General features: G+C 34.9%; 1 protein-coding gene across 1 annotated transcript; it reads left to right on the top strand.

Annotated features, from left to right (window-relative positions):
* The first annotated feature begins 48 nt into the window (after positions 1 to 48).
* LOC143051826 (uncharacterized) lies at positions 49 to 27,980 on the top strand. Its single transcript, XM_076224799.1, has 9 exons — positions 49 to 96; positions 17,588 to 17,632; positions 18,781 to 18,990; positions 19,876 to 20,130; positions 21,610 to 21,627; positions 22,269 to 22,478; positions 23,243 to 23,488; positions 24,014 to 24,043; positions 25,479 to 27,980. Exons 1-9 carry the CDS (start codon positions 90 to 92, stop codon positions 27,812 to 27,814), a joined length of 3,357 nt encoding a protein of 1,118 aa, XP_076080914.1. The 5' UTR covers positions 49 to 89; the 3' UTR covers positions 27,815 to 27,980.

The following is a 27,980-nucleotide window of genomic DNA, read 5'->3' as shown; positions in this document are numbered from 1 at the left end:
ATACAAAATTCAGTTTCATTTTTGCACATAATTCATATTTTCAGATGACGTATACTGATTACATTTCTTGGCTTGTATTGTTCTGTGAAATGAAAGGTAAATAGTTTTCCTGTGTTTAATATTAACAAATGATCAAATTTACGATTTTTAATTGTATTGTACATGCTGTAGGATTAAAACCACTAATCCAGAATGTAATAAGGCGATCAAAGTCACTGTAATATTATAGTAGTTTCCTTAGATTGACGTACATTTTGATTGTATATGAAACAGAAGACCGTTTAATATAAAACAAATAGAAAAACAAAAGAAATGGGGTATCCATTCATGAGACAAAATCAATGCATACACAGCAATAACAACTAGATTTGTAATTGCTAGTAATAACGGATGGCACCCTCGTCCCCCCATTGCCAGGCGAGCGGCAGCCATTTTGAAAATTCCAAAGTCAAAGAGTGCATCTACACATGCAAGTCATCATTTTTGTAAAATTTCATTAAGTTTGGAGCATTTTGAAATTTTGGACAATTTTGCTGTTTCCATGGTTACGGCGGCCATTTTGGAAATTCCAACTTCAAAATGCAATTCCACACATGTCAGTCACTATTTCTGTAAAGTTTCATCCTGTTTGTAGCACTTTATTTTTTTTTGGAAATTTTGAACATTTGTGCTGCAACCATGGTTACAGTAGATAATTCCAAAATTCTAAAAGCAGACATCTCATTGCCACATGTCATGTTATATATCAATACAGTTTCATTCACTTTGGTGCAATACTCTTTGAGAAAATGCTCATTTTATGCTTTTTTCCATAGGGTCAATGCAAAACTTGGCCCCAGTTTCCATGACAACGGCGGCCATTTTGAACTATCCAAATATTGTCTTGACATCTTGGCATAATGGAGAACATTTTCATAAAGTTTCATCCAGTTGGATCTTATAACGAAAGAGTTAGAATTTTTGATATTTTAGCTGTTTCCATGGTAACGGCAGCCATTTTGAAAATTCCAAAGTCAAACTGGAAATCAGCACATGCCAGTTAACATTCTTGTGGAGTTTCTTCCAGTTTGGAACACTTTGATTTTTTTCGCATTTGTGCTGTTTCCATGGAAACGGCGGCCATCTTTTACCATTCCATAGCAAGGTGCACAACTTCAAAAGGGATTCCTCATTATAGTTGACTTCCATAAACATTGGTCTGTTCAATTATGAGAACTCGCGCGGACAAATGTGTGGAAGAAAAATAAAAATAACTAGATTTGTAATTGCTAGCAATAACGGATGGCACCCTCGTCCCCCCATTGCCAGGCGAGCGGCAGCCATTTTGGAAATTCCAAAGTCAAAGAAGGCATCTACCCCTGCAAGTTATCATTTGTGCAAAATTTCATTAAGTTTGGAGCATTTTGAAATTTTGGACAATTTTGCTGTTTCCATGGTTACGGCGGCCATTTTGGAAATTCCAACTTCAAAATGCAACTCCGCACATGTCAGTCACTATTCCTGTAAAGTTTCATCCAGTTTGCAGCACTTAATTTTTTTTGGAAATTTTGAACATTTGTGCTGCAACCATGGTTACAGTAGATAATTCCAAAATTCTAAAAGCGTACATCTCATTGCCACATGTCATGTTATATATCAATACAGTTTCATTGACTTTGGTGCACTACTCTCTGAGAAAATGCTGATTTTATGCATTTTTCCATAGGGTCAATGCAAAACTTGGCCCCAGTTTCCATGACAACGGCGGCCATTTTGAACTATCCATATATTGTCTTGACATCTTGGCATACTGGAGAACATTTTCATAAAGTTTCATCCAGTTGGATGTTATAACAAAAGAGTTAGAATTTTTGATATTTTAGCTGTTTCCATGGTAACGGCAGCCATTTTGAAAATTCCAAAGTCAAACTGGAAATCAGCAGATGCCAGTTAACATTCCTGTGGAGTTTCTTCCAGTTTGGACCACTTTGATTTTTTTCGCATTTATGCTGTTTCCATGGAAACGGCGGCCATTTTTTACCATTCTATAGCAAGGTGCACAACTTCAAATGGGGTTCCTCATTATAGTTGAGTTCCATAAACATTGGTCGTTCAATTCTGAGAACTCGCGCGGACAAAATGTGTGGAAGAAAAATAAAAATAATAAGAAAAAAAAGAAACGTAGAATAACAATATGTCACCCCAACTCCGTTGAGGGTGCCATAACTAGATTTGTAATTGCTAGCAATAACGGATGGCACCCTCGTCCCCCAATTGCCAGGCGAGCGGCAGCCATTTTTGGAAATTCCAAATTCAAAGAAGGCATCTACACCTGCAAGTTATCATTTTTGCAAAATTTCATTAAGTTTGAAGCATTTTGAAATTTTGGACAATTTTGCTGTTTCCATGGTTACGGCGGCCATTTTGGAAATTCCAACTTCAAAATGCAACTCCGCACATGTCAGTCACTATTCCTGTAAAGTTTCATCCAGTTTGCAGCACTTAATTTTTTTTTGGAAATTTTGAACATTTGTGCTGCAACCATGGTTACAGTAGATAATTCCAAAATTCTAAAAGCGTACATCTCATTGCCACATGTCATGTTATATATCAATTCAGTGTCATTGACTTTGGTGCACTACTCTCTGAGAAAATGCTGATTTTATGCATTTTTCCATAGGGTCAATGCAAAACTTGGCCCCAGTTTCCATGACAACGTCGGCCATTTTGAACTATCCATATATTGTCTTGACATCTTGGCATACTGGAGAACATTTTCATAAAGTTTCATCCAGTTGGATCTTATAACGAAAGAGTTAGAATTTTTGATATTTTAGCTGTTTCCATGGTAACGGCAGCCATTTTGAAAATTCCAAAGTCAAACTGGAAATCAGCACATGCCAGTTAACATTCCTGTGGAGTTTCTTCCAATTTGGAACACTTTGATTTTTTTCGCATTTGTGCTGTTTCCATGGAAACGGCGGCCATTTTTTACCATTCCATAGCAAGGTGCACAACTTCACATGGGGGTTCTCATTATAGAAGAGTTCCATCAACATTGGTCCATTGGATTCCAAGAACTCGCGCGGACAAAATTTGTGCAAGAAAAATAATAAGAAAAAAAAAGAAACGTAGAATAACAGTATGTCACCCCAACTCCGTTGAGGGTGCCATAACTAGATTTGCTATTGCTAGCAATAGCTGAGGATAGCACCCCGTACTGCACATGGTCACAGTAGCATCAATACTTATGAGTGTACAAAAGTCAAATATCTATTATACATGTGGGAATCAGCATTTCTTCACACACACGACAACAACCCCCCCCCCCCCCCCCCCCCCCCCCGCCCCCCCCTTTTTTTTTTCTCTTCCGTTGAATACGTTTCAGTTCTATACATAGTTTGGGAATCCTTTTAAATCTAAAATTAGACACGCGCGCAAGTAGGAAGGTGATGTCACGTGATACTCAAGGATATTATCGTGGACTTAGCATATTAATATTCTTTCTAGAGGGGACGTTGGACAGACAACACGTGTATATATTGACGGAGCGGCGTACTAACTGTTCAATTTATTCTTCAATAGCTCGCGTATCACACAATACATGTAACTTATCGTGTACAATTAAATTACATGTTTATCGATTGATTTCAGCTAATGTGTAGATTTTAACAGGTGTGTCATTCACGGATATGTACTTTAACGCAAGTGCAGAAATGTCAGTAATATGTACTCTGAGTGTTTCTCATTCTGTCGGTGGCGATTTTCTCTTAAAAGCGCGATTTTTGTATAGAAAAGAAGCACGTTAAATAAAATACATATTTTTATTCTAGCATATTCTAGTACAGGTTAGCAGTACAGCATTACGTGCACATACTCCTGATTACGATATGCGTGGAATTGTTGTTATATTTAAAAAAAAAATGCAGCTTAAGAGTGTTTTCCCGTAGGGTCAATGTTAAACTTTTGTCCAGTTTCCATGGCAATGGCGGCCATTTTGGAATTTCCTAATATGGTCATAACATGTAGGCATACCAATATATCATCTAATGTCTCTAGAACAAATTTAACATTGATGTTCTGGAATGTTCTGTGAAAATTCAAAGTGTTGACCTTTTTGCATTGTTTCCATGGTAATAACAGATATTTTGGAAATTCCAACGCCAAATTCCACATCTTCCAATGTTGCTCATCGTTACTGTGAAGTTTCATTAAGTTCGGAACATTTTGAGATTTTTGAAATTTTTGGTGTTGTTTCCATGGCAACATAGTAGTTCCAATGAGTGCCAAAATCATCCAAACACCTGTATATAGTGGGGACCTACATTGTATTAAAATATAATGGTTCTGAGTTAAAGTCTATCCAAATAGTTCACCAAAACAAAAAACGGGATTTTTTCACATTTGTTTCGTTTCCATGGCAACGGGAGCCATCTTGATGGTGCCATATCCCACTGCACTATAGAATGTGGTGGTCTACATTATGGTATAGTTCCATCAATATTGTTCAAGCCAATTCCGAGAAATAGAATGGACAAAAAAGTGTGGAAGAATAAATATAATAATAACTAGATTTGTAATTGCTAGCAATAACGGATGGCACCCTTCCCCCATTGCCAGGTGAGCGGCAGCCATTTTGAAAATTCCAAAGTCAAATAGTGCATCTACAGATGTCTAGTAACATTTTTGCAAAGTTTCATTAAGTTTGAAGCATTTTGAAATTTTGGATAATTTTGCTGTTTCCATGGTAACGGCGGCCATTTTGAAAATTCCAAACTCAAAAGTCAAGTCTACATAAGCTAGGCAACATTTGTTATAAGTTTCCTTAAATTTGAAGCATTTTGAAGTTTTTCATATTTTTGCTGTTTCCATGGTAACGGCGGCCATTTTGAATATTCCAAAGTCAAACCCCCGCTGCAATTTTTTGCCCTCCATAAACATATACCATTTAATGTCTTTAGAATAAATTTAACATTAATGTTCTGGAATGTTCTGTGAAAATTCAAAGTTTTGACCTTTTTGCATTGTTTCCAAGGTAACAACAGATATTTTGGAAATTCCAACGCCAAATGCCACATCTTCCAATGTTGCTCATCGTTACTGTGAAGTTTCCTGAAGTTTTGAGCATTTTGAGAATTTCGAAATTTTTGGTGTAGTTTCCATGGCAACATAGTAGTTCCAATGATCACCAAAATCATCCAACACCTGTATATAGTGGGCACCTACATTGTATCAAAATATAATGATTCTGAGATAAAGCATATCCAAACAGTTCACCAAAACAAAAAACTAGATTTTTTCACATTTGTTCTGTTTCCATGGAAACGGTAGCCATCTTGAACCATTCCATGCTTACTGCAACTCTGCACGTGGGGGTCCTTATTATAGTAGAGTTCAATCGACATTGGTCCATTTGATTTCAAGAAATCCCCTGGACAAAATTTGTTGCAAGAAGAAAAATAACTAGATTTGTAATTGCTAGCAATAACGGATGGCACCCTCGTTCCCCCATTGCCAGGCGAGCGGCAGCCATTTTGAAAATTTCAAAGTCAAAGAGTGCATCTACACATGCAAGTCATCATTTTTGTAAAATTTCATTAAGTTTGGAGCATTTTGAAATTTTGTCCAATTTTGCTATTTCCATGGTTACGGCAGCCATTTTGGAAATTCCAACTTCAAAATGCAACTCCGCACATGTCAGTTACTATTCCTGTAAAGTTTCATCCAGTTTGCAGCATTTTATTTTTTTTGGAAATTTTGAACATTTGTGCTGCAACCATGGTTACAGTAGATAATTCCAAAATTCTAAAAGCGTACATCTCTTTGCCACATGTCATGTTATATATCAATACAGTTTCATTAACTTTGGTGCACTACTCTCTGAGAAAATGATGGTTTTATGCATTTTTCCATAGGGTCAATGCAAAACTTGGCCCCAGTTTCCATGACAACGGCGGCCATTTTGAACTTTCCAAATATTGTCTTGACATCTTGGCATACTGGAGAATATTTTCATAGAGTTTCATCCAGCTGGATGTTATAACGAAAGAGTTAGAATTTTTGATATTTGAGCTGTTTCCATGGTAACGGCAGCCATTTTGAAAATTCCAAAGTCAAACTGCAAATCAGAACATGCCAGTTAACATTCCTGTGGAGTTTCTTCCAGTTTGGACCACTTTGATTTTTTTCGCATTTGTGCTGTTTCCATGGAAACGGCGGCCATCTTTTACCATTCCATAGCAAGGTGCACAACTTCAAGTGGGGTTCTTCATTATAGTTGAGTTCCATAAACATTGGTAGGTTCAATTCTGAGAACTCGCGCGGACAAAATGTGTGGAAGAAAAATAAAAATAACTAGATTTGCCATTGCAAGCAATAGCGGATGGCACCCTTCTTATATTGCCAGGCGAGCGGCAGCAATCTAGAAGATTGTAAAGTCAAAGAGTGCATCTACCCATTCAAATTATAATTTTTGTAAAGTTTCGTTAATTTTGAAGCATTTTGAAATTTTTGCAATTTTTGCTGTTTCCATGGTTACGGCGGCCATTTTGAAAATTCCAACTGCAAAATCCAACTCTGCATATGTCAGTTATCATTCCTATTAAGTTTCATTCATTTTGCAGCATTTTGATATTTTTTGAAATTTTGAACATTTTTGCTGCAACCATGGTTACAGTAGATAATTTTAAAATTCTAAAAGCAGACATCTAATTGCCACATGTCATGTTATATATCAATACAGTTTCATTGACATTGGTGAAATACTCTCTAAGAAAATGCAGGTTTTATGCATTTTCCCATAGGGTCAATGCAAAACTTGTCCCCAGTTTCCATGACAACGGCGGCCATTTTGAACTATCCAAATATTGTCTTGACATCTTGGCATACTGGGTCACATTTTCATAAAGTTTCATCCAGCTGGATGTTATAATGAAAGAGTTAGAATTTTTGATGTTTGAGCTGTTTCCATGGTAACGGCAGCCATTTTGAAAATTCCAAAGTCAAACTGCAAATCAGCTCATGCCAGTTACCATTCCTGTGGAGTTTCTTCCAGTTTGGAACACTTTGAATATTTTCGGATTTTTGCAGTTTCCATGGAAACGGCAGCCATCTTGACCATTCCAAAGTCAGGTGCACAACTTCATATGCTGGTCCACATTATGGTATAGTTCCATCAACATTGGTCCATACAATTCCGAGAAACTGTGTGGACAAAAAGTGTTGAAGAAGAATAATAAAAATAAGGAAAAAAAGAAACGTACAATAACAATACGTCACCCCAACTCCGTTGAGGGTGCCATAACTAGATTTGCCATTGCAAGCAATAGCGGATGGCACCCTTCCCACATTGCCAGGCGAGCGGCAGCAATCTAGAAAATTCCAAAGTCAAAGTGTGCATCTACACATTCAAATTATCATATTTGTTAAGTTTCATTAAGTTTGGAGCATTTTGAAGTTTTTGACATTTTTGCTGTTCCCATGGTTACGGCGGCCATTTTGAAAATTCCAACTTCAAATGTCAACTTTGCTTATGCCAGTGACCATTCCTGTAAAGTTTCATCCAGTTTACAGCATTTTTATTTTTTTTGAAATTTTTGACCTTTTTGCATTGTTTCCATGGTTACAACAGATATTTTGGAAATTCCAACGCCAAATTCCACATCTTCCGATGTTGCTCATCGTTACTGTGAAGTTTTATGAAGTTTGGAGCATTTTTATATTTTTGAAATTTTTGGTATAGTTTCCATGGCAACATAGTAGTTCCAATAAGTGCCAAAATCATCCAACACCTGTATATGGCCAGCACCTACATTGTATCAAAATATAATGTTTCTGAGTTTAAGCATATCAAAACAGTTCACCAAAACAAAAAACAGGATTTTTTCACATTTGTTTCGTTTCCATGGCAACGGCAGCCATCTTGGTGGTGCCATACCCAACTGCACTATAGAATGTGGTGGTCTACATTCTGGTATAGTTCCATCAATATTGTTCAATCCAATTCCGAGAAATAGAATGGACAAAAAAGTGTGGAAGAATAAAAATAATAACTAGATTTGCCATTGCAAGCAATAGCGGATGGCACCCTTCCCACATTGCCAGGCGAGCGGCAGCAATCTAGAAAATTCCAAAGTCAAAGTGTGCATCTACACATTCAAATTATCATATTTGTTAAGTTTCATTAAGTTTGGAGCATTTTGAAGTTTTTGACATTTTTGCTGTTTCCATGGTTACGGCGGCCATTTTGAAAATTCCAACTTGAAATGTCAACTTTGCTTATGCCAGTGACCATTCCTGTAAAGTTTCATCCAGTTTACAGCATTTTTATTTTTTTTGAAATTTTTGACCTTTTTGCATTGTTTCCATGGTAACAACAGATATTTTGGAAATTCCAACGCCAAATTCCACATCTTCCAATGTTGCTCATCGTTACTGTGAAGTTTCATGAAGTTTGGAGCATTTTGATATTTTTGAAATTTTTGGTATAGTTTCCATGGCAACATAGTAATTCCAATGAGTGCCATAATCATCCAACACCTGTATATGGCCGGCACCTACATTGTATCAAAATATAATGGTTCTGAGTTTAAGCATATCAAAACAGTTCACCAAAACAAAAAACAGAATTTTTTCACATTTGTTTCGTTTCCATGGCAACGGCAGCCATCTTGATGGTGCCATACCCCACTGCACTATAGAATGTGGTGGTCTACATTATGGTATAGTTCCATCAATATTGTTCAAGCCAATTCCGAGAAATAGAATGGACAAAAAAGTGTGGAAGAATAAAAATAATAATAATAATAACTAGATTTGCCATTGCAAGCAATAGCGGATGGCACCCTTTCCCCATTGCCAGGCCAGCGGCAGCCATTCAGAAAAATTTTGCATTGTTTCCATGGCAACGGCGGCCATTTTGAAAATTCGAAACTCAAAAGTTCAGTCTACATAAGCTAGGCAACATTTGTTATAAGTTTCATTAAATTTAAAGCATTTGGAAGTTTTTCATAATTTTGCTGTTCCCATGGTAACGGGGGCCATTTTGAATATTCCAAAGTCAAACCCACGCTGCAATTTGTGCCCTCCATAATCATATACCATTTAATGTCTCTAGAATAAATTTAACATTGATGTTCTGGAATGTTCTGTGAAAATTCAAAGTTTTGACCTTTTTGCATTGTTTCCAAGGTAACAACAGATATTTTGGAAATTCCAACGCCAAATTCCACATCTTCCAATGTTGCTCATCGTTACTGTGAAGTTTTATGAAGTTTGGAGCATTTTGATATTTTTGAAATTTTTGGTGTTGTTTCCATGGCAACATAGTAGTTCCAATAAGTGCCAAAATCATCCAACACCTGTATATGGCCGGCACCTACATTGTATCAAAATATAATGTTTCTGAGTTTAAGCATATCAAAACAGTTCATCAAAACAAAAAACAGGATTTTTTCACATTTGTTTCGTTTCCATGGCAACGGCAGCCATCTTGATGGTGCCATACCCCACTGCACTATAGAATGTGGTGGTCTACATTATGGTATAGTTCCATCAATATTGTTCAAGCCAATTCCGAGAAATAGAATGGACAAAAAAGTGTGGAAGAATAAAAATAATAATATGAAAAAAAGAAACGAACAATAACAATATGTCACCCCAACTCCGTTGAGGGTGCCATAATAACTAGATTTGCCATTGCAAGCAATAGCGGATGGCACCCTTCCCCTATTGCCAGGTGAGCGGTAGCTTTGGTAACGGCGGCCATTTTGGAAATTCCAAACTCAAAAGTCAAGTCTACATTAGCTGAGCAACATTTGTTATAAGTTTCAATAAATTTGAAGCATTTTGAAGTTTTTTGTATTTTTGCTGTTTCCATGGTAACGGCGGCCATTTTGGAAATTCCAAACTCAAAAGTCAAGTCTATATTAGCTGAGCAACATTTGTTATAAGTTTCAATAAATTTGAAGCATTTTGAAGTTCTTTGTATTTTTGCTGTTTCCATGGTAACGGCGGCCATTTTGAATATTCCAAAGTCAAACCCCCGCTGCATTTTTTCCCCCCATAATCATATACAATCATATACCATTTAATGTCTCTAGAATAAATTATACATTGATGTTCTAGAATGTTCTGTGAAAATTCAAAGTTTTGACCTTTTTGCATTGTTTCCATGGTAACAACAGCGATTTTGGAAGTTCCAACGCCAAATTCCACATCTTCCAATGTTGCTCATCGTTACTGTGAAGTTTCATTAAGTTTGGAACATTTTGAGATTTTTGAATTTTTTGGAGTAGTTTCCATGGCAACATAGTAGTTCCAATGAGTGCCAAAATCATCCAACACCTGTATATAGTGGGCACCTACATTGTATTAAAATATAATGATTCTGAGTTAAATAGTATCCAAATAGTTTACCAAAACAAAAAACTGGATTTTTTCACATTTGTTCTGTTTCCATGGTAACGGCAGCCATTTTTTACCATTCCAATGTCTCTTGCACAACTTCACATGGCGGTTCATAATATGGTATAGTTCCATCAACATGCATATGGGTTTGACCAATTCCGAGAAATAGCATGGACAAAATGTGTGGAAGAATAAAAATAATAATAATAAAAAGAAAAAAAAGAAACGTAGAATAACAATATGTCACCCCAACTCCGTTGAGGGTGCCATAATAAGAAAAAAAGAAACGAACAATAACAATATGTCACCCCAACTCCGTTGAGGGTGCCATAATAATAATAATAATAAGAAAAAAAGAAACGAACAATAACAATATGTCACCCCAACTCCGTTGAGGGTGCCATAATAAGAAGAAAAAAAGAAACGAACAATAACAATATGTCACCCCAACTCCGTTGAGGGTGCCATAACTAGAATTGCCATTGCAAGCAATAGCGGATGTCACCCTTCCCAAATTGCCACTAAGCGGCAGCCATTTCAAAATTGTTGAACAGTGAATGCACATATATGCATGGCAATACATCTTTCTGTAAATTTTCAGTATTTTAAAAAAAAATCACATTTCTGCTGTTTCCATGGCAACGGCAGCCATTTTGAAAATTTCAAAGTCAAAAGTCTCATCTTTACTTGCCAGTTAACAATAATATCAAGTTTCATCAAGTTCAAAGCATTTTTAGAATTTTTGACTTTTTTGCAGTTTCCATGGCAACGGTGGCCATTTTGGAAATTCCAAAGTCAAAAGTCTTATCCAGACTTGCCTGTCAACAAACATATTAAGTTTGATCAATTTTGGAGCATTTTGAAATTTTTGAAATATTTGGTCCTGTATCCATGGTAACATAGTAGTTCCAATGATTGTCAAAATCATTCAAAACCTGTATATAGTTGACAACTATATTGTGTAAAAATTTGATGATTTCAAGTTCAAGCATACCAAAATTATTCACCAAACCCTGAGGTTTTTAGAGCATTTGGACACTTATGCACTGTTTCCATGGTAACGGCAGACATTTTGGAAATTCCAATGCCAAATTACGCATCTAACAATGTTGCTCATCGTTGCTATGAAGTTTCAAAAAATTTGGAGCATTTTGAAATTTTTGAAATTTTTGGGGTAGTTTCCATGGCAACATAGTGGTTCCAATGATTGCCAATATCATCCAAAACCAATATATGGCTGGCACCTACATTATGATAAAATATGATGATTCTGAGTTTAAGCATCTCTAAATTATTCACAAAACCAAAAACTGGAATTTTTCACAATTGTTCCGTTTCCATGGAAACGGCAGCCATTTTTTATGGTCTTAGACCCTACTGCAACTCGAAATTTTGTGTTCCTCCTTATAGTGCATTATCATTAAGATTGGTTCCATTTCACTCCAAAAAACCTGTCGGACAAAAAAAGGTGGAAGAATAATAATAATAACAAAGAAACATAAGAAAAGCAATATGTCACCCGACATTGTCGATCAGGTGACATAACTAGAATTGCCATTGCAAGCAATAGCGGATGTCACCCTGGTCCACCAATTGCCACTAAACAGCAGCCATGGTAACGGCAGCCATTTTGGAAATTCCCAAGTTGAATGCCACATCTAAATTTACAAGTTAACATTTCTGTAACGTTTCATACATTTTTGAAGAATTTTCTAAATTTTGCTATTTTTGAACAGTTTCCATGGCAACATTTGAAAATTCCAAAGTCATACTGCTGCTTCATATTGTGCTCCCCATAATATTATACCATCATATAACCTTTTATGGCCGTAGAATTAATTGAACACTTATATTCTTGAATGTTCCATGAAATTTTTCATATTTGTGCTGTTTCCATGACAACGGCAGCCATCTTGGAAATGCCAACCCCCGATTGCACATCTGCACTTGGGGGTTAACATTATGGTAAAGTTCCATCATCATTGGTCTATTCAATTCCGAGAAATAGTCTGGACAAAAAAGTGTGGAATAATAATTATAAATAAAAAATGGAACAATAACAATATGTCACCCGACCTCCGTCAGGGTGACATAACTAGATTTGCCATTGCAAGCAATAGCGGATGGCACCCTTCCCCCATTGCCAGGTGAACGGCAGCCATTTTGAGCATTTCAAAGTCGAAATTCACATTAAGACATGCCAGTTGTCATTACAGTAAAGATTTAGACAATTTAGAGTATTTTGAAAATTTTGGATTTTTTGCTGTTTCCATGGTAACGGCGGCCATTTTGAAAATTCCTAAATTATATTTCAACTCTGCACACGCCGGTGAACATTTCTGTAAAGTTTCATAAAGTTTGGTGCATTTTCATTTTTTTGTAGTTTCCATGGTAACGGTAGCCATTTTGAAAATTCCAAAGACAGATTACACTTTGACTCATTACATGTTACCTCCCCATAAAGTTTCTATGGGTTTAATATCATATTCTTTAAGAAAAAGCAGGTTTAATGTTTTTTCCCATAGGGCCAATGTTAAACTTTCGCCCTGTTTCCATGACAATGATGGCCATTTTGGAATTTCTGAATATAGTCGGTACATCAGGGCATACCAAGGAACATTTCCATAAAGTTTCATCCAGTTGGGTCTTACAATGAAAGATTTGGAATTTTGATTTTTTTTTACATTTTTTTAGTTTCCATGGTAACGGTAGCCATCATGCACATGCCAAAGTCCACTGCACAACTTATCATGGTGGTCCTCATTATAGTAGAGTTTAACCAACATTGGTCCATCGGATTCCGAGAAATAAGCTGGACAAAATCGGTGGAAAAAAAATAATAAGAAACTAGATTTGCCATTGCAAGCAATAGCGGATGGCACCCTTTCCCCATTGCCAGGCCAGCGGCAGCCATTTAGAAAATTTTTGCTGTTCCCATGGCAACGGCGGCCATTTTGAAAATTCGAAACTCAAAAGTTAAGTCTACATAAGCTAGGCAAAATTTGTTATAAGTTTCATTAAATTTAAAGCATTTTGAAGTTTTTCATAATTTTGGTGTTCCCATGGTAACGGCGGCCATTTTGAATATTCCAAAGTCAAACCCTCGCTGCAATTTTTTCCCTCCATAATCATATATACCATCATATACCATTTAATGTCTCTAGAATACATTTAACATTGATGTTCTGGAATGTTCTGTGAAAATTCAAAGTTTTGACCTTTTTGCATTGTTTCCATGGTAACTACAGATATTTTAGAAATTCCAACGGCAAATTCCACATCTTCCAATGTTGCTCATCGTTACTGTGAAGTTTCATGAAGTTTGGTGCATTTTGATATTTTTGAAATTTTTGGTTTAGTTTCCATGGCAACATAGTAGGTCCGATGAGTGCCAAAATCATCCAACACCTGTATATAGTGGGCACCTACATTGTATTACAATATGATGATTCTGAGTGTAAGCATATTCAAACAGTTCACCAAAACAAAAACCAGAAATTTTTCACATTTGTTTCGTTTCCATGGCAACGGCAGCCATGTTGATGATGCCATACCTCACTGCACTATGTAATGTGGTGGTCAACATTATGGTATAGTTCCATCAATATTGTTTAAGCCAATTCTGAGAAATAGTATGGACAAAAAAGTGTGGAAGAATAAATATAACTAGAATTGCCATTGCAAGCAATAGCGGATGTCACCCTTCCCCCCATTGCCACTAAGCGGCAGCCATTTCAAAAAAATTTAACAGTGAATGCACATATATGCATGGTAATTCATCTTTCTACAAATTTTCAGAACATTTGAAGCATTTTGAAATATTGAAATTTTTTATGTTATGTTTCCATGGCAAAGGCAGCCATTTTGAAAATTCTAACTTCAAATTCTGCTTCAACACATGACAGTCAACATTATTGTGAAGTGTCATTAAGTTTAAAGCATTTTGATTTTTTTGAAATTTTTGCTGCTGTATCCATGGTAACATTGTAGTTCCAATGATTGTCAAAATCATTCAAAACCTGTATAGTTGCAAACTATATTCTATGAAAATTAGATGATTCTAAATTAAGGCATACCAAAATTATTCAACAAACCCTGAATTTTTTTGAGCATTTTGACCTGTTTTGCATTGTTTCCATGGTAACGGCAGACATTTTCGAAATTCCAACGCCAAATTCCACATAAACCAATGTTGCTCATCGTTACTGTGAAGTTTTATAAAATTTGGAGCATTTTCATATTTTGGAAATTTTTGGTGTAGTATCCATGGCAACATACCAGTTCCAATGATTGCCAAAATCATCCCAAAGCAGTATATATTGGGCACCTACATTGTACCAAAATCTAAAGATTTTAAGCTTAATCATTCTCAAACAATTCATCTAACTCCAAAATTATATTTTTTCACCATTTTTCTGTTTCCATGGTGATGGCAGCCATTTTTTAGTTCCAAAGTCAAAAAGTCAAAAGGAAATTCAGGGTTCCTTGTTATAGTGCACCATCATTCAGATTGTTTCTTTTAGCTCTGAGAAAGCGGGCGGACAAAATTAGGTGGAAGAAAAATAATAATAATAATAATAATAATAATACGGAAAAAGAAACAGAGGAAAAGCAATATGTCACCCGACATTGTCGATCGGGTGACATAATAATAATAAGACAAAAAGAAACGAACAATAACAATATGTCACCCCAACTCCGTTGAGGGTGCCATAACTAGATTTGCCATTGCAAGTAATAGCGGATGGCACCCTTTCCCCATTGCCAGGCCAGCGGCAGCCATTTAGAAAATTTTTGCTGTTTCCATGGCAACGACGGCCATTTTGAAAATTCGAAACTCAAAAATTAAGTCTACATAAGCTAGGCAAAATTTGTTATAAGTTTCATTAAATTTAAAGCATTTTGAAGTTTTTCATAATTTTGCTGTTCCCATGGTAACGGCGGCCATTTTGAATATTCCAAAGTCAAACCCCCGCTGCAATTTTTTCCCTCCATAATCATATAGACCATTTAATGTCTCTAGAGTAAATTTAACATTGATGTTCTGGAATGTTCTGTGAAAATTTAAAGTTTTGACCTTTTTGCATTGTTTCCATGGTAACTACAGATATTTTGGAAATTCCAACGCCAAATGCCACATCTTTCAATGTTGCTCATCGTTACTGTGAAGTTTCATGAAGTTTGGAGCATTTTGATATTTTTGAAATTTTTGGTGTAGTTTCCATGGCAACATAGTAGGTCCAATGAGTGCCAAAATCATCCAACACCTGTATATAGTGGGCACCTACATTGTATTAAAATATGATGATTCTGAGTGTAAGCATATTCAAACAGTTCACCAAAACAAAAAACAGAAATTTTTCACATTTGTTTCGTTTCCATGGCAACGGCAGCTATCTTGATGATGCCATACCCCACTGCACTATATAATGTGGTGGTCAACATTATGTTATAGTTCCATCATTATTGTTCAAGCCAATTCTGAGAAATAGTATGGACAAAAAAGTGTGGAAGAATAAATATAATAATAACTAGATTTGTAATTGCTAGCAATAACGGATGGCACCCTTCCCCCATTGCCAGGGTAACGGCAGCCATTTTGAAAATTCCAAAGTCAGACAGCGCATCTACACATGTCATAGAACATTGATGTAAAATTTTATAAAGTTTGGAGCATTTTGAAATTTTTGAAATTTTTGCTGTTTCCATGGTAACAGTTACCATTTCCAAAATTCCAAAGACAGGTGCCACTTTGAAACATGCCATGTTACATATCCATGTAGTTTCATTGAGTTTGACCTTCCTTGTTAACGGAGTAAATGGTACTTTAAGGTTTTCCCATAGGGTTTAATGCTAATGATATTTAGTTTCCATGGCAATATAGTAGTTCCAAAGATTCTCAAAATCCTCTGAAACTTGTATATGGTGGACACCAACAATATATAAAAATTTGATGATTCTAAGTTCAGGCATACTCAAATTATTAACCAAAAACAAAAATTTTATTTTTCACATATGTTCTGTTTCCATGGTAACGGTTGCCATCTTGAAAATGCCATACCCCGATTGCAAATCTGCACATGCTGGTTAACATTATGGTAGAGTTCCATAACATTTGGTTCATCCAATTCGAAAATATAAGCTGGACAAAAAAAGTGGAAGAAAAAAAATAATAAGAAAAAAAGAAACGTAGAAAAGCAATATGTCACCCCAACTCCGTTGAGGGTGCCATAATAAGACAAAAAGAAACGAACAATAACAATATGTCACCCCAACTCCGTTGAGGGTGCCATAAAAAAGGAAACGTAGAATAACAATACGTCACCCAACTCCGTTGAGGGTGCCATAAAAAGAAACGTAGAATAACAATACGTCACCCCAACTCCGTTGAGGGTGCCATAACTAGAATTGCCATTGCGAGCAATAGCGGATGTCACCCTGGTCCTCCAATTGCCACAAAGTGGCAGCCATTTCGAAATTTAATAACATTGAATTTACATAATATATAGTTCACAATACTTCAATTTGCAAATTTTCAGAAAGTTAAAAGCATTTTAAAAAATTTCATATTTGTACTGTTTCTATGGCAACGGCGGCCATTTTGAAAATTCCAAAGATGGATAACATGTCTTCGCATGCCAAGTATCATTTCCCCAAAGTTTCATTCATTTTAGAAGACTTTCCGATTTTTCACATTATTTCTGTTTCCATGACAACGGCAGCCATCTTGGAAATGCCAACCCCCGATTGCACATCTGCACATGGGGGTTAACATAATGGTACACTTCCATCAACATTGGTCCATGCAATTCTGAGAAATAGTCTGGACAAAAAAGTGTGGAATTATAAATAAGAAAAAGAATGGAACAATAGCAATATGTCACCCGACCTCCGTCAGGGTGACATAATAAGAAAAAAAAGAAACGTAGAATAACAATATGTCACCCCAACTCCGTTGAGGGTGCCATAACAACAAAAAAAAATAAAGCAAAGGTAATGTATTTTGGGTAGATAACATCACCTATAAGCATAAAGACCACGATTTAAAACAATAAGTTTTCAGCTTATGTTAACTTACAACTTAAAAAATCAATTCGACGTATATTAAGTGCTATTAAGGACTAAACATGAATTTTTTTTTCTAATTTCTGATCACCCTTACTGTATCTAATTACAATTGTTTTTGTGTTTGTTAACATAGGAAGTCACTGCAATATGGAATCCTCACTTTTGTTGGGACAACAAGGTATGTTAAACATTCGTATGACATTTTGTCTAGGCAGTCAGAACGTGAATAAAACATGTGCAACACTGGATCACTTCACAAAAGTGAACAAAGGAAGTAAAACATTGAATATTGGTAGAATAGACGCTCAATTATTTCATCTCAACGATATTACAGGTTGAAAAGTATAACTAAACGTAAACGTATGATCTATATATAGACTTGATGAGACTACATTCATCAGCAAACACTTTAAAAGAGTATGTCTATCGGCCTGATGGTTTATGGCATTTCTTTATTCATTATTCTTTAATTTTCAAATAATGAATTGATATTAAGTGTAGGACGACATATGAATTCTTTTCAGAAGGTTAAGGGTTTTGCAATTATACAATATAACGTGTTTGTTAGGGGTTAACTGTTATGTGATGTTCTGGTTTTTATTGCATTAAATTGTATGCACCTTTTTTAATAAATGTACTGATCAATATTTTAAAGGCTCAAAACAAGTTTAACTTTAATCCTTTTGCATGTGTTGTCCTAAATCTGCTATCAAGCCTGTTCATGAATTCTATATCTTTCCACTCTTTCTTTCCTGCATTGCTTGTTAAAGACAAATCTTTAAATGTTTTTTGTTAAATTTATTTGTATGAACTCGGGACGCACCTGAGATCACCCCTAGTTTTTTTGGTGGGGTTCGTGTTGTTTATTCTTTAGTTTTCTATATTGTGTCATGTGTGCTGTTGTTTGTTTGTTCTTTTCAGTTTTAGCCATGGCGTTGTCAGTTTGTTTTAGATTTATGAGTTTGACTGTCCCTTTGGTATCTTTCGTCCCTCTTTTTTAAACATTTTGTCTGTCGTCGAAGATCGATTTACCTCTAGTAAATTGTGTTGCTAGGTTGTCGTCTCATTGACGTATACCAAAAACATCTTTTTTCGTGATTCTGCAAAAAAAAACTTTTATCGATTTTTGTTTTCAAAGATATATTATTGCATCGCGCGATGATATCAATATGATACTTGTTTAAATATATTCTAATAGATCTCTGTTATCTATAGTAAAGTAAACTTTTCCAAGGATTGTCTTAATAAAAAAATATAATTGTAACATTTGGTTTCGATAGGGGATGCTCTATTATTTTAAGGTGTATTGTTTGATATTCATTTCAGATTGTGGAGAATCCAACATGGCTGTGGAAGGTGACGACTCGTGTTTATCTATCAAGCCTGTTCCTCGTTATAGTCAGTCCATAGGATCCACCATTCGTTTTGATTGTGAAGCTCGGTCAAATACTATGTCAGAAGCTAAGTTTGGATATTGTCCTGTGCAAGTTTGTCAGTTAAATGGGACATGGAGCACAGCAAGCTTGTCATGTGCCAGTAAGTTAGATTAGTTCACGTAAGAAAGCAAGTGGTGTCATATTTGATGGACAAACATAAATTATTACTCTCTTTCGTATCAACTGCCTGTTATTTGATTATGGCTAAAACTATTTTGATTCATGCGCAACCTATGAGTATTATTTATCCAAAAACGCACATCTGGCGTATTAAATCATAAGTATGGGGGCTTTGTTATATAAATTTTATCATATAGTGATATATTAGCTCTTTCCATTCATATCTTTTAAGTTGTTTTTAAATATTCTTAACATAAGTGTTCATGGTGGCTTCTTATATTTTGATAACAAATATCTTACATCGTTTCGATGACTCCTCATTTTGAACCATGTAGGTTAAACAATCAAATATCTTCATTTATAACTTAATAATATTTAAATGTAATTATTTCGTTTGTTATCGACAGCTTTTTTCATCTTCATGTATATTTTATCTGTGAGATTCAGATATAAAATTTGATCAGCAAATCATATATTTTTGTTACTTGTTGTAAGATATGTATATAAATATGCCATGCTGTGTGTCTATGCAAGCGCTATAGGTTTCCATTGTTCATAGTATTGATGATAATTTGAGCACCTCAAAAAGCAAATACAAAAATTTTAAAAAATAAAACGTCTACTTAATCATTGTTTCCTATTTATCATTTTTGTGATGATAGGCCTTAAATACTGATTTGAAATTGTAGCTAGAAGTAGGTTCCATATTTAAACCTTATTGAATCTACTCCTTCGCTTTTCACATAGATACGTATACAGTTTTATAAGATGTGGAATATCTTTTTTTTTTCTCTCACGCTTTGAAAATAGAGAAGTTATTGTAATAATTGTTATATATTTATGATGTATTTGTATCATCTTTCAGAAAATGAGTGTATAGCAACAGGGAAACACTATAATGGACGTCGTGTTTGTACAAAATCTGGAATTCCATGCCAGTCTTGGACAAGCCAGGTGCCACATTCCCATGGATTTGTCTATGAAGACGTGTTTCCAGATAAAACAATTGAACATGCTGGTAGGACCTGCAGGGATCCAGGTTTTCTGCGAGGCTCACCTTGGTGTTATACACAAGACAATTATATTGAATGGGACTTTTGTGATATACCAAAATGCCAAGGTATAAAATGCATTCCTTATTATGCATTTGTTTAATAAAACGCTAAATTTATCCTCGAAAATTCGTTCCTTTCATAGAGCTGCAAATATATGCTTCTTGTAAAATATTTTAAAATGTGGGCTACAAACAAATTAACTTTTTTCTTGTGATCAACAATCATTGAATTAAAACCAACAGTACATATAAACAATGCGAAGTTATTACTAAATGCAGAACAAAAAGTGAAGTAAGGAATTCGAAATTTTCTAATGAACAGCGTTGAAAACATTTTGCATTACATTTTTAAAATTATATGACCTTATATAATAGTTATTGACAAAAAGTGTTTTCAAGCTCGAGACAGTATTTAAGACCGATTGTAAAATCTCAAAAGAATTATTAAATAATAACTTTAGTGTTTTTAATGCCTTTATAGATGTACCTGTAAATGAAATTCCTTGCTCAGAAGGCAAGTTGTTTATATTGTTTACGTTATGTCAAGTATGTGGTATATATAGTAATTGTTTTTTATGTTATTATATTTTGCTGTATTTTTGTTCTTATATTTGTTTTGCATTCTTTTCGCACGCTGATTAGACTTTATACTTACTTTCTATTCGCTAAAATGTATTTCAATCATAATTCACAAATCAAATCCCCATTTTGAAATATTGCTTATGAGACACTTTTTGAAAATAACCTTTATCTACTCAAGGGAAATGTTGTTTTATAATCAGCACTACAAAGTAAAAGAAAAGAAAACTAGAAAAGACTGACGTCGCCATAGTGTGTGGTGTAACTTTTGTTTCAGTAGAAATTAATAGCATATGATTGTCATCTCAAATATATCAACCCTTTCGTTTATAATCTTTAAAAAATAATCTCACCTTTATAGTAATTAAAGTCATCATAGATACAAGGATTAAAAATTTCGTATACAAAAGACTGACCATTGACGCTCCAATAAAAAACGATTAAAAAGAATAAAAAAATAAGAAGTTGAAGAGTGTCGACGATCAAACAATTCCGACAGTTTTTACCAAATATAGTTAAAGTTGTCTATTCCTGGAGTAAAAAATCCTTAGTATTTCGAAAAATTCAAAGTGGGTTACGTTAGACTAGTTTATATTGTGGCCATTTAAATGATAAATCATGTCAACACAGAGGGTTACAGATAAAATATAATAAGTTTGCCGACTTGATGAAAAAATGAAATTATTTTCTGCCCAAAATCACTAAAACTGGTGGACATCTTGGGTTCCATTATAAAGCAGTTGTTAGTACAATCGGCGAGGGACTCGTAATGTAATTATAGGTTTGTTCAATCATACACGCATCCTCTTGTCATGCATTTATACATGTTGTTATTTTATGTTTATTTTGTCGCAAATCATTTATAAAGGCAACAGTATATACCCCTGTTTGAAATTAAATTGATTTACATGACTATAGAGTTTTGAATCAAATATTTATTAACCTAATGTTGCGTTACTTTTGCAGGTCAAAATGAACAAACAGGTAATTTTATTCATACAAAAAAATCCAAGTTATACGTCTGGTATCTTCTTGATCTTAGTACATTTTCTTAACACAAATGAAAAAAGGAAAACGTTGTATCATTGACAATTTATTCTAAGTCATCGTTGACCTATTTAAATGTATATGAACATGTCCCAAGACATCATTAAGAAGATGTCCTATGGTCGCCAACAAGACAAATGTTCACCTGACGTAGATTGAAGGAGATAAAATGTGGTTGTACGGCCTTTTATATGGGTATTTAAAGATTCTGAATCTGAGACCTGCCAAATTCAATATGTTGGTCAATAATCAGAGTATTTATCTGTTATCTTGTTATCTGATGATAAAATAATGTTCCAGTGCGTTAAAATAATATAACATAATTTATATTGGAATTTATAGTATTCTCTTGTGATCAAATTGATGCTTAATAACAAATTTGTCAGCTTTTGGTGGGTTTAACAATAATGAATTATTTTATTGTTCTAATACTCAACTTTCCTTTAATTCTATTAAAATGCCATAGATAAGGCCTTGTGTAGACGAATCATTTGGCTGGCGTCACATACTATAAGTTTGATATATTTACTACATACTGCTATAAAATCCCCATTGTATTCATCATATTACATCATTAGTAGATTGTGGTTTACCGGATTTCCAACTTAGAGCAGACAATGAGTGTGTGTCGTTGGCGCCATTGGACAATTTTGAAACAACTGAAGGAAGCGCACTTATTTATAAATGTGCCAAACTCCAGGAAGGTGTGATGTCGTTCAATAATTATTGTCCTGTGGAAGTTTGTCAGGCAAATGGAACATGGAGTCCTGCTTATGTATCATGTGCAGGTATTGACAAAATATTTAGAATTGGTTTTAAATAAACCGAATGGATCTATATTTATAAGTTTTACTGTCCTTCTGGTATCTTTCGCCCCTCTTCTATTGATACGAAAAAGGAGATGTGCAAATGAGACAGAGCCTAAATGAAATGAGAGCAAGCAACGATATGTAGACCTACTTTGAAGCCAAATATTTGTATCAAATAAAATAAAAAATAGTAATGGTTTAAAGAAATATATGGTAGCAATAAATCCCTGACTTAATAAATGCAATGATAACGTTCGTTAAAATTTGAAACCTAAACACTGGCTACAGGCGAAACTTTCCGCTTACCGTCTTCTGTCTTATTGAAGAATAGTTTGCAAATAGGACAAACTGTTCTAAAGAATGCATGCATGCGGTCTTACAAAAATATTGACTTGAAAAGAACACCTTGGTGAGATAAACGTGACCCCTTGTCTTAACGAGGAACATAAATAGTGAATAAGGTTTGTGTAGACATGTATATTGTATGTCGGTGTTTCGCCCCTTTGAAACATTGTCAATAATTTCAAAATGCATTATTCTTTCAATATAGTGGGTATTGTTTTTAAGTCGAAAACGTTTCCGCAAGTTCCTACTAATGAACGTTTGAAGTGGTAATGATGAAATATCTGAATTCTACAATAAATCTCTAAACCCTCCTGACATATTCTTTGGAATATCAAAAAGCCACTACCTTTATATCGTTTTCGGTAATCAGTTTGACGTTGTTTGTTTTTGTTCTACAGAAAATGAATGCTATGTCGGCGGTAAAAGTCGAGAGTATAAGGGTAAAAGAATATGCACGTCGAACGGATTGCAGTGTAAACCGTGGAATGAACTTAAAGACAAAACCTTTAACTTACACTCATTTCCTGACGAAACCATTCAGTCGGCTGGTTTATACTGCAGAGACCCGGATGGAGAAAGGGGGTCACCATGGTGCTACACTGACAATGTTTTGTGGGATTATTGCAGTGTTCCAAAATGTTCAGGTAACAGAATTAAATTCCATCATAATTAAACTATTAATAACTATCGATAATATGAACAGATATTTTTAAATCTGAAATGTATATAAAGCTAATTTAGACAATTTATATTTTGATCAAAACCATATCACGTGATCTAAAGGTAAAGGGATAATCTGCCTGTTTGCAAATATATACAATTCGCTATCAATCAAGATTTATCTTACAAACAGAAAAAAATAAAATGAAATTGCAATAAAAATCAGTGATGGTTCTGTGGGAATTTATTTATCCCGTAGAAACGTTTATCGCGATAAATCCATTACGGCATTCGGAATGGTTTAAAAATAAGACGGAAGAAATATGTCAACAGTCATCAGATTAGAAACAGCATTTGTTTTATTTTGCCGCCATGGAACTTTTTTTAAAGTATTTTGAATGACGCTATAGCATAAAATTTTGCATTGAAAAAAAATTAAACACTTTCACACAAGTCTAAATCAATTGATGCTGTCTCTAAAATACAAACACTGATCTTTATTATTTCAGAAATTCTTACTGAAGAGTTCATTTGCAGAGGTTTGTATATATAATCAATTTGGGAATGTTTGATTGATTAAGTTATACATAATTAAGAATACTTTTTGTTAATTTACTTTAGAGTATTTTTGTAGATACAGTTTAATATAGCTCTACAAACACATCCTTTGCTTTCCATTCTTTGGTTTAGAGTGTTCTTGATATGGTTAATATATATGTCTAGCGGGACGGTTACAGTGCAGGCGATTTGGTGTCACGATATCTCAGTAGCATGGGTTCGAATCCCGGCGAGGGAAGAACGAAAAATTTGCGAAAGCAAATTTACAGATCTAACATTGTTGGGTTGATGTTTAGACGAGTTGTATATATCTAATATGACGTGCTTCATTCGCTTTATGAAAAAACCCATGCTCTAAATCCAATAAAATTTGTTTGCACATGCGTATATTGACTACTACAGAATAATGAGTTCTATCGAATTGGCATGCATTTAATATATTTGATTATCTTTAAGGATAAAGGATACTACAGATACAGTTAAGTCGGCCTTATATCTTGACTTACATCTAGAAATTGACAATGAGGGTCAGTTGAAAACAAATTTTACGACAAAAGAGATGATTTCAGCTTTCCAATTGTGAACTTTCCATTTCTAAGTAGCAACATTCCAGCAGCACCTGCATACGGGGTATATATCTCCCAATTGATACGATATTCCCGTGCTTGCATTTCCTATCATGATTTTCTTGATAGAGGGTTGCTGCTCACAAGGAAGCTATTAAACCAAGAGTTCCAAATGGTGAAGTTGAAATCATCCCTTCGCAAATTTTACGGACGCCATCACGAGTTGGTTGACCGTTATGGAATAACCGTTTCACAAATGATATTGGATATGTTCCTTACGTCGTAACTACAATTCCCTTCCCTTTCATGAATGTGACCTACCGAATTAGACTATTGACCGAATTTGTTATCACATAAACAACACGACGGGTGCCACATGTGGAGCAGGATCTGCTTACCCTTTCGGAGCACCTGAGATCACCCCTAGTTTTTTGGTGGGGTTCGTGTTTTTTATTCTTTAGTTTCTATGTTGTGTCATGTGTGCTGTTCTTTGTTTGTCTTTTTCATTTTTAGCCATGGCGTTGTCAGTTTGTTTTAGATTTATGAGTTTGACTTTCCCTTTGGTATCTTTCGTCCCTCTTTTACTTTCGTTACATTAATAGTAATTATGTTCTGTAGTGCTAAGGATTTATAATTCACGATGTTCAAATGAGTCAAATGGTGTGATGTGTAATGGTGTATAATTATGAATGATGTGAGAGGATGATTACACCATTTAAACACTGAAGTTAACTGTATAAGAAGTATATTTAGTGCATACTTTTTCTTATTACTAGTAACACAAACATGAACTTCTATGTTATTTATTTATGTTTTTAAAAATTATTTTAATGTATTTCTTTCCTTAAAGAGACTGAAGCCACAACTGTGACGATACCGTCTAATATGCTAGATACCACAGTGGTATATGCTCCACGAGTGGAAATAGAAAACAACCAACCTGTAGATCAAGAATTCACCACTTACGTTACAAAAATCGTCGATGACAAGAAAGTTACGAGACCTGATAACTTAGAACAATCAACATTCTACACTACAGCTTCACCAACGACTAATGCTCAAGACATGTATTCTGCTAACTGGTTTGCAACTGATAAGATCCAAACAAATGATGATTTACCGCATCAACTTCAAACAGCAGAGCCGACAAAAGTTGTCGAGTCTTCTAAAACTGATTGGCATGTGGAAACTGGTGAAAAATATCAAACAAAAGAGTTGATGGAAACTAGCAAGAAATTAACAACTTTTGCCTGGAAAGACGAAACTGAATATTTTCAAATATTTAGTGCGCTGGATACTACTACTGCAAATTCCCAAATGACACAGAAAACGGCTGGTGCGCAGGTTCAAACAAATGGAATAAAATACGAAACTAAGCTGGCTCACATATCAGAGGTTACGGATATTTCAAAAGATGAAACAAAGCCGGCTCACATATCAGAGGCTACGGATATTTCAAAAGATGTAACAAAGCCGGCTCACATATCAGAGGCTACGGATATTTCAAAAGATGAAACAAAGCCGGCTCACATATTAAAGGCTACGGATGTTTCAAAAGATGAAACAAAGCTGGCTCACATACCAGAGGCTACGAATGTTTCAAAAGATGAAACAAACCAGGCTCACATATCAGAGGCTACGGATGTTTCAAAAGATGAAACAAAGCCGACTCACATATCAGAGGCTACGAATGTTTCAAAATATGAAACAAAGCCGGCTCACATATCAGAGGCTACGGATCTTACAAAAGATGAAACAAAACCGGCTCACATATCAGAGGCTACGGATGTTTCAAAAGATGAAACAAAGCCGGCTCACATATCAGAGGCTACGGATGTTTCAAAATATGAAACAGGTACATCACCAAATATCACAAGTTTAGATCAATTGATGACGACAAAGATCAATGAAGCTTTTGAGAATTCCCGGGTAAACAAAGTTACAAAGGATCTAATGTCTGTTCAGTCAGCAACAGTGGATAATATACACACATTCCATAGTACTAAATATTCGCCAGATCATGATCTAACTACACTTGATGACAACATTGAAACTATGAAGATAAAAGTAGGCAGAACAGAGAATCCAACATTCTTCATCTCGCAAAGTATCAAAGGAACTCCAACTAACATAGCTGTTGAAAGAACTTATAAATATCTGTCAAAAGGAACCGAACAAACTGAACCGAAAAATGGAATGTATACTGAAGTACCTGAAAGTATGCTTACGATAACTGATGATATTTCATCAAAGACGACAGCTCCAATAGATGGACTATTACATACTACCGAAATGATAGAGATGGTAAAACATATCAAGCAGGATAAAACTACTGATCAAGTTAAAGATTCAGATCAGCATATATTTAAAGAAAACATTATAAATCATATAAATGATAATAATGAACAAACAACAGCATTATATGACCACATTGCGTCTGTGACGTCTGACAACAAACTTGAAGATGAATTAAGTAAGGAGGCTAGAACGTTCCCTCTGCTTGACGGTAATATTGCAAACGATGCTAACGACACAAACGTAGATTATGAACATGGATCTTCTGTGAATGAAAGGCAAAGAGATAGCGTAACCGCAAATGCACAAGCTGGTACAATCCAGAAATATGTGTTGGGAGTTACAACACGAAATACTATGTCGTCTTCTCATTTCGTATCAACGATAGATGATCCAATTACGAAACAGATAGAAACTAATTCCAATAATCAACACAAGATAGAGGCTTCTACAGCCAACATTTGGACTAGACAGTCTATTGAAAATAATCGTGTTCATATGGCATATTCATCTAGTTCTCACGAAGACACAACACCTGAATCAAAACCTAAATTAGAACGCCCAATAGATAAAGGGATAACTTTAAATTCCACAACAAATATTAAATCTAAGCCATATAAATCCGAAACGGCTTCAAATAACATTATTAAATGTCAAACAGGAAGTGTATTATTTACTCAATTTAGGAAAGCTGCAGTTGAGTCTCACCAAATCCAACGTCTTTTAAGTCAGCGCAACATTCTGGATTGTGCTCGAGTATGTCGTAGTAACTCTGATTGTGTGTTATTTAGATATATAGCGGAGGAGTGTACTATTTTTGGATCGGATTATATGGGAGGTGAAACAATCAATTGTTCATCTGACCAGTCATGTTACAGAAGAATCAAATAAACCAACATGGCCGTTTTTTCTGAGCTGCTATTTTGGCATCAATGTGAATTAAGGGTCAATGAACATGGCGATCGGAAGAAAGCAATTTAAAATATACATACAGTCTTACTTTTAATCTCTATAATTGTGTTTAGTACAGATGTCTGCACAATAATTTAACTTTTTA

Source organism: Mytilus galloprovincialis, chromosome 11, assembly GCF_965363235.1.
Source record: "Mytilus galloprovincialis chromosome 11, xbMytGall1.hap1.1, whole genome shotgun sequence".
Lineage (NCBI taxonomy): Eukaryota > Metazoa > Mollusca > Bivalvia > Mytilida > Mytilidae > Mytilus > Mytilus galloprovincialis.
This window is presented reverse-complemented; position numbering and strand designations above follow the sequence as displayed.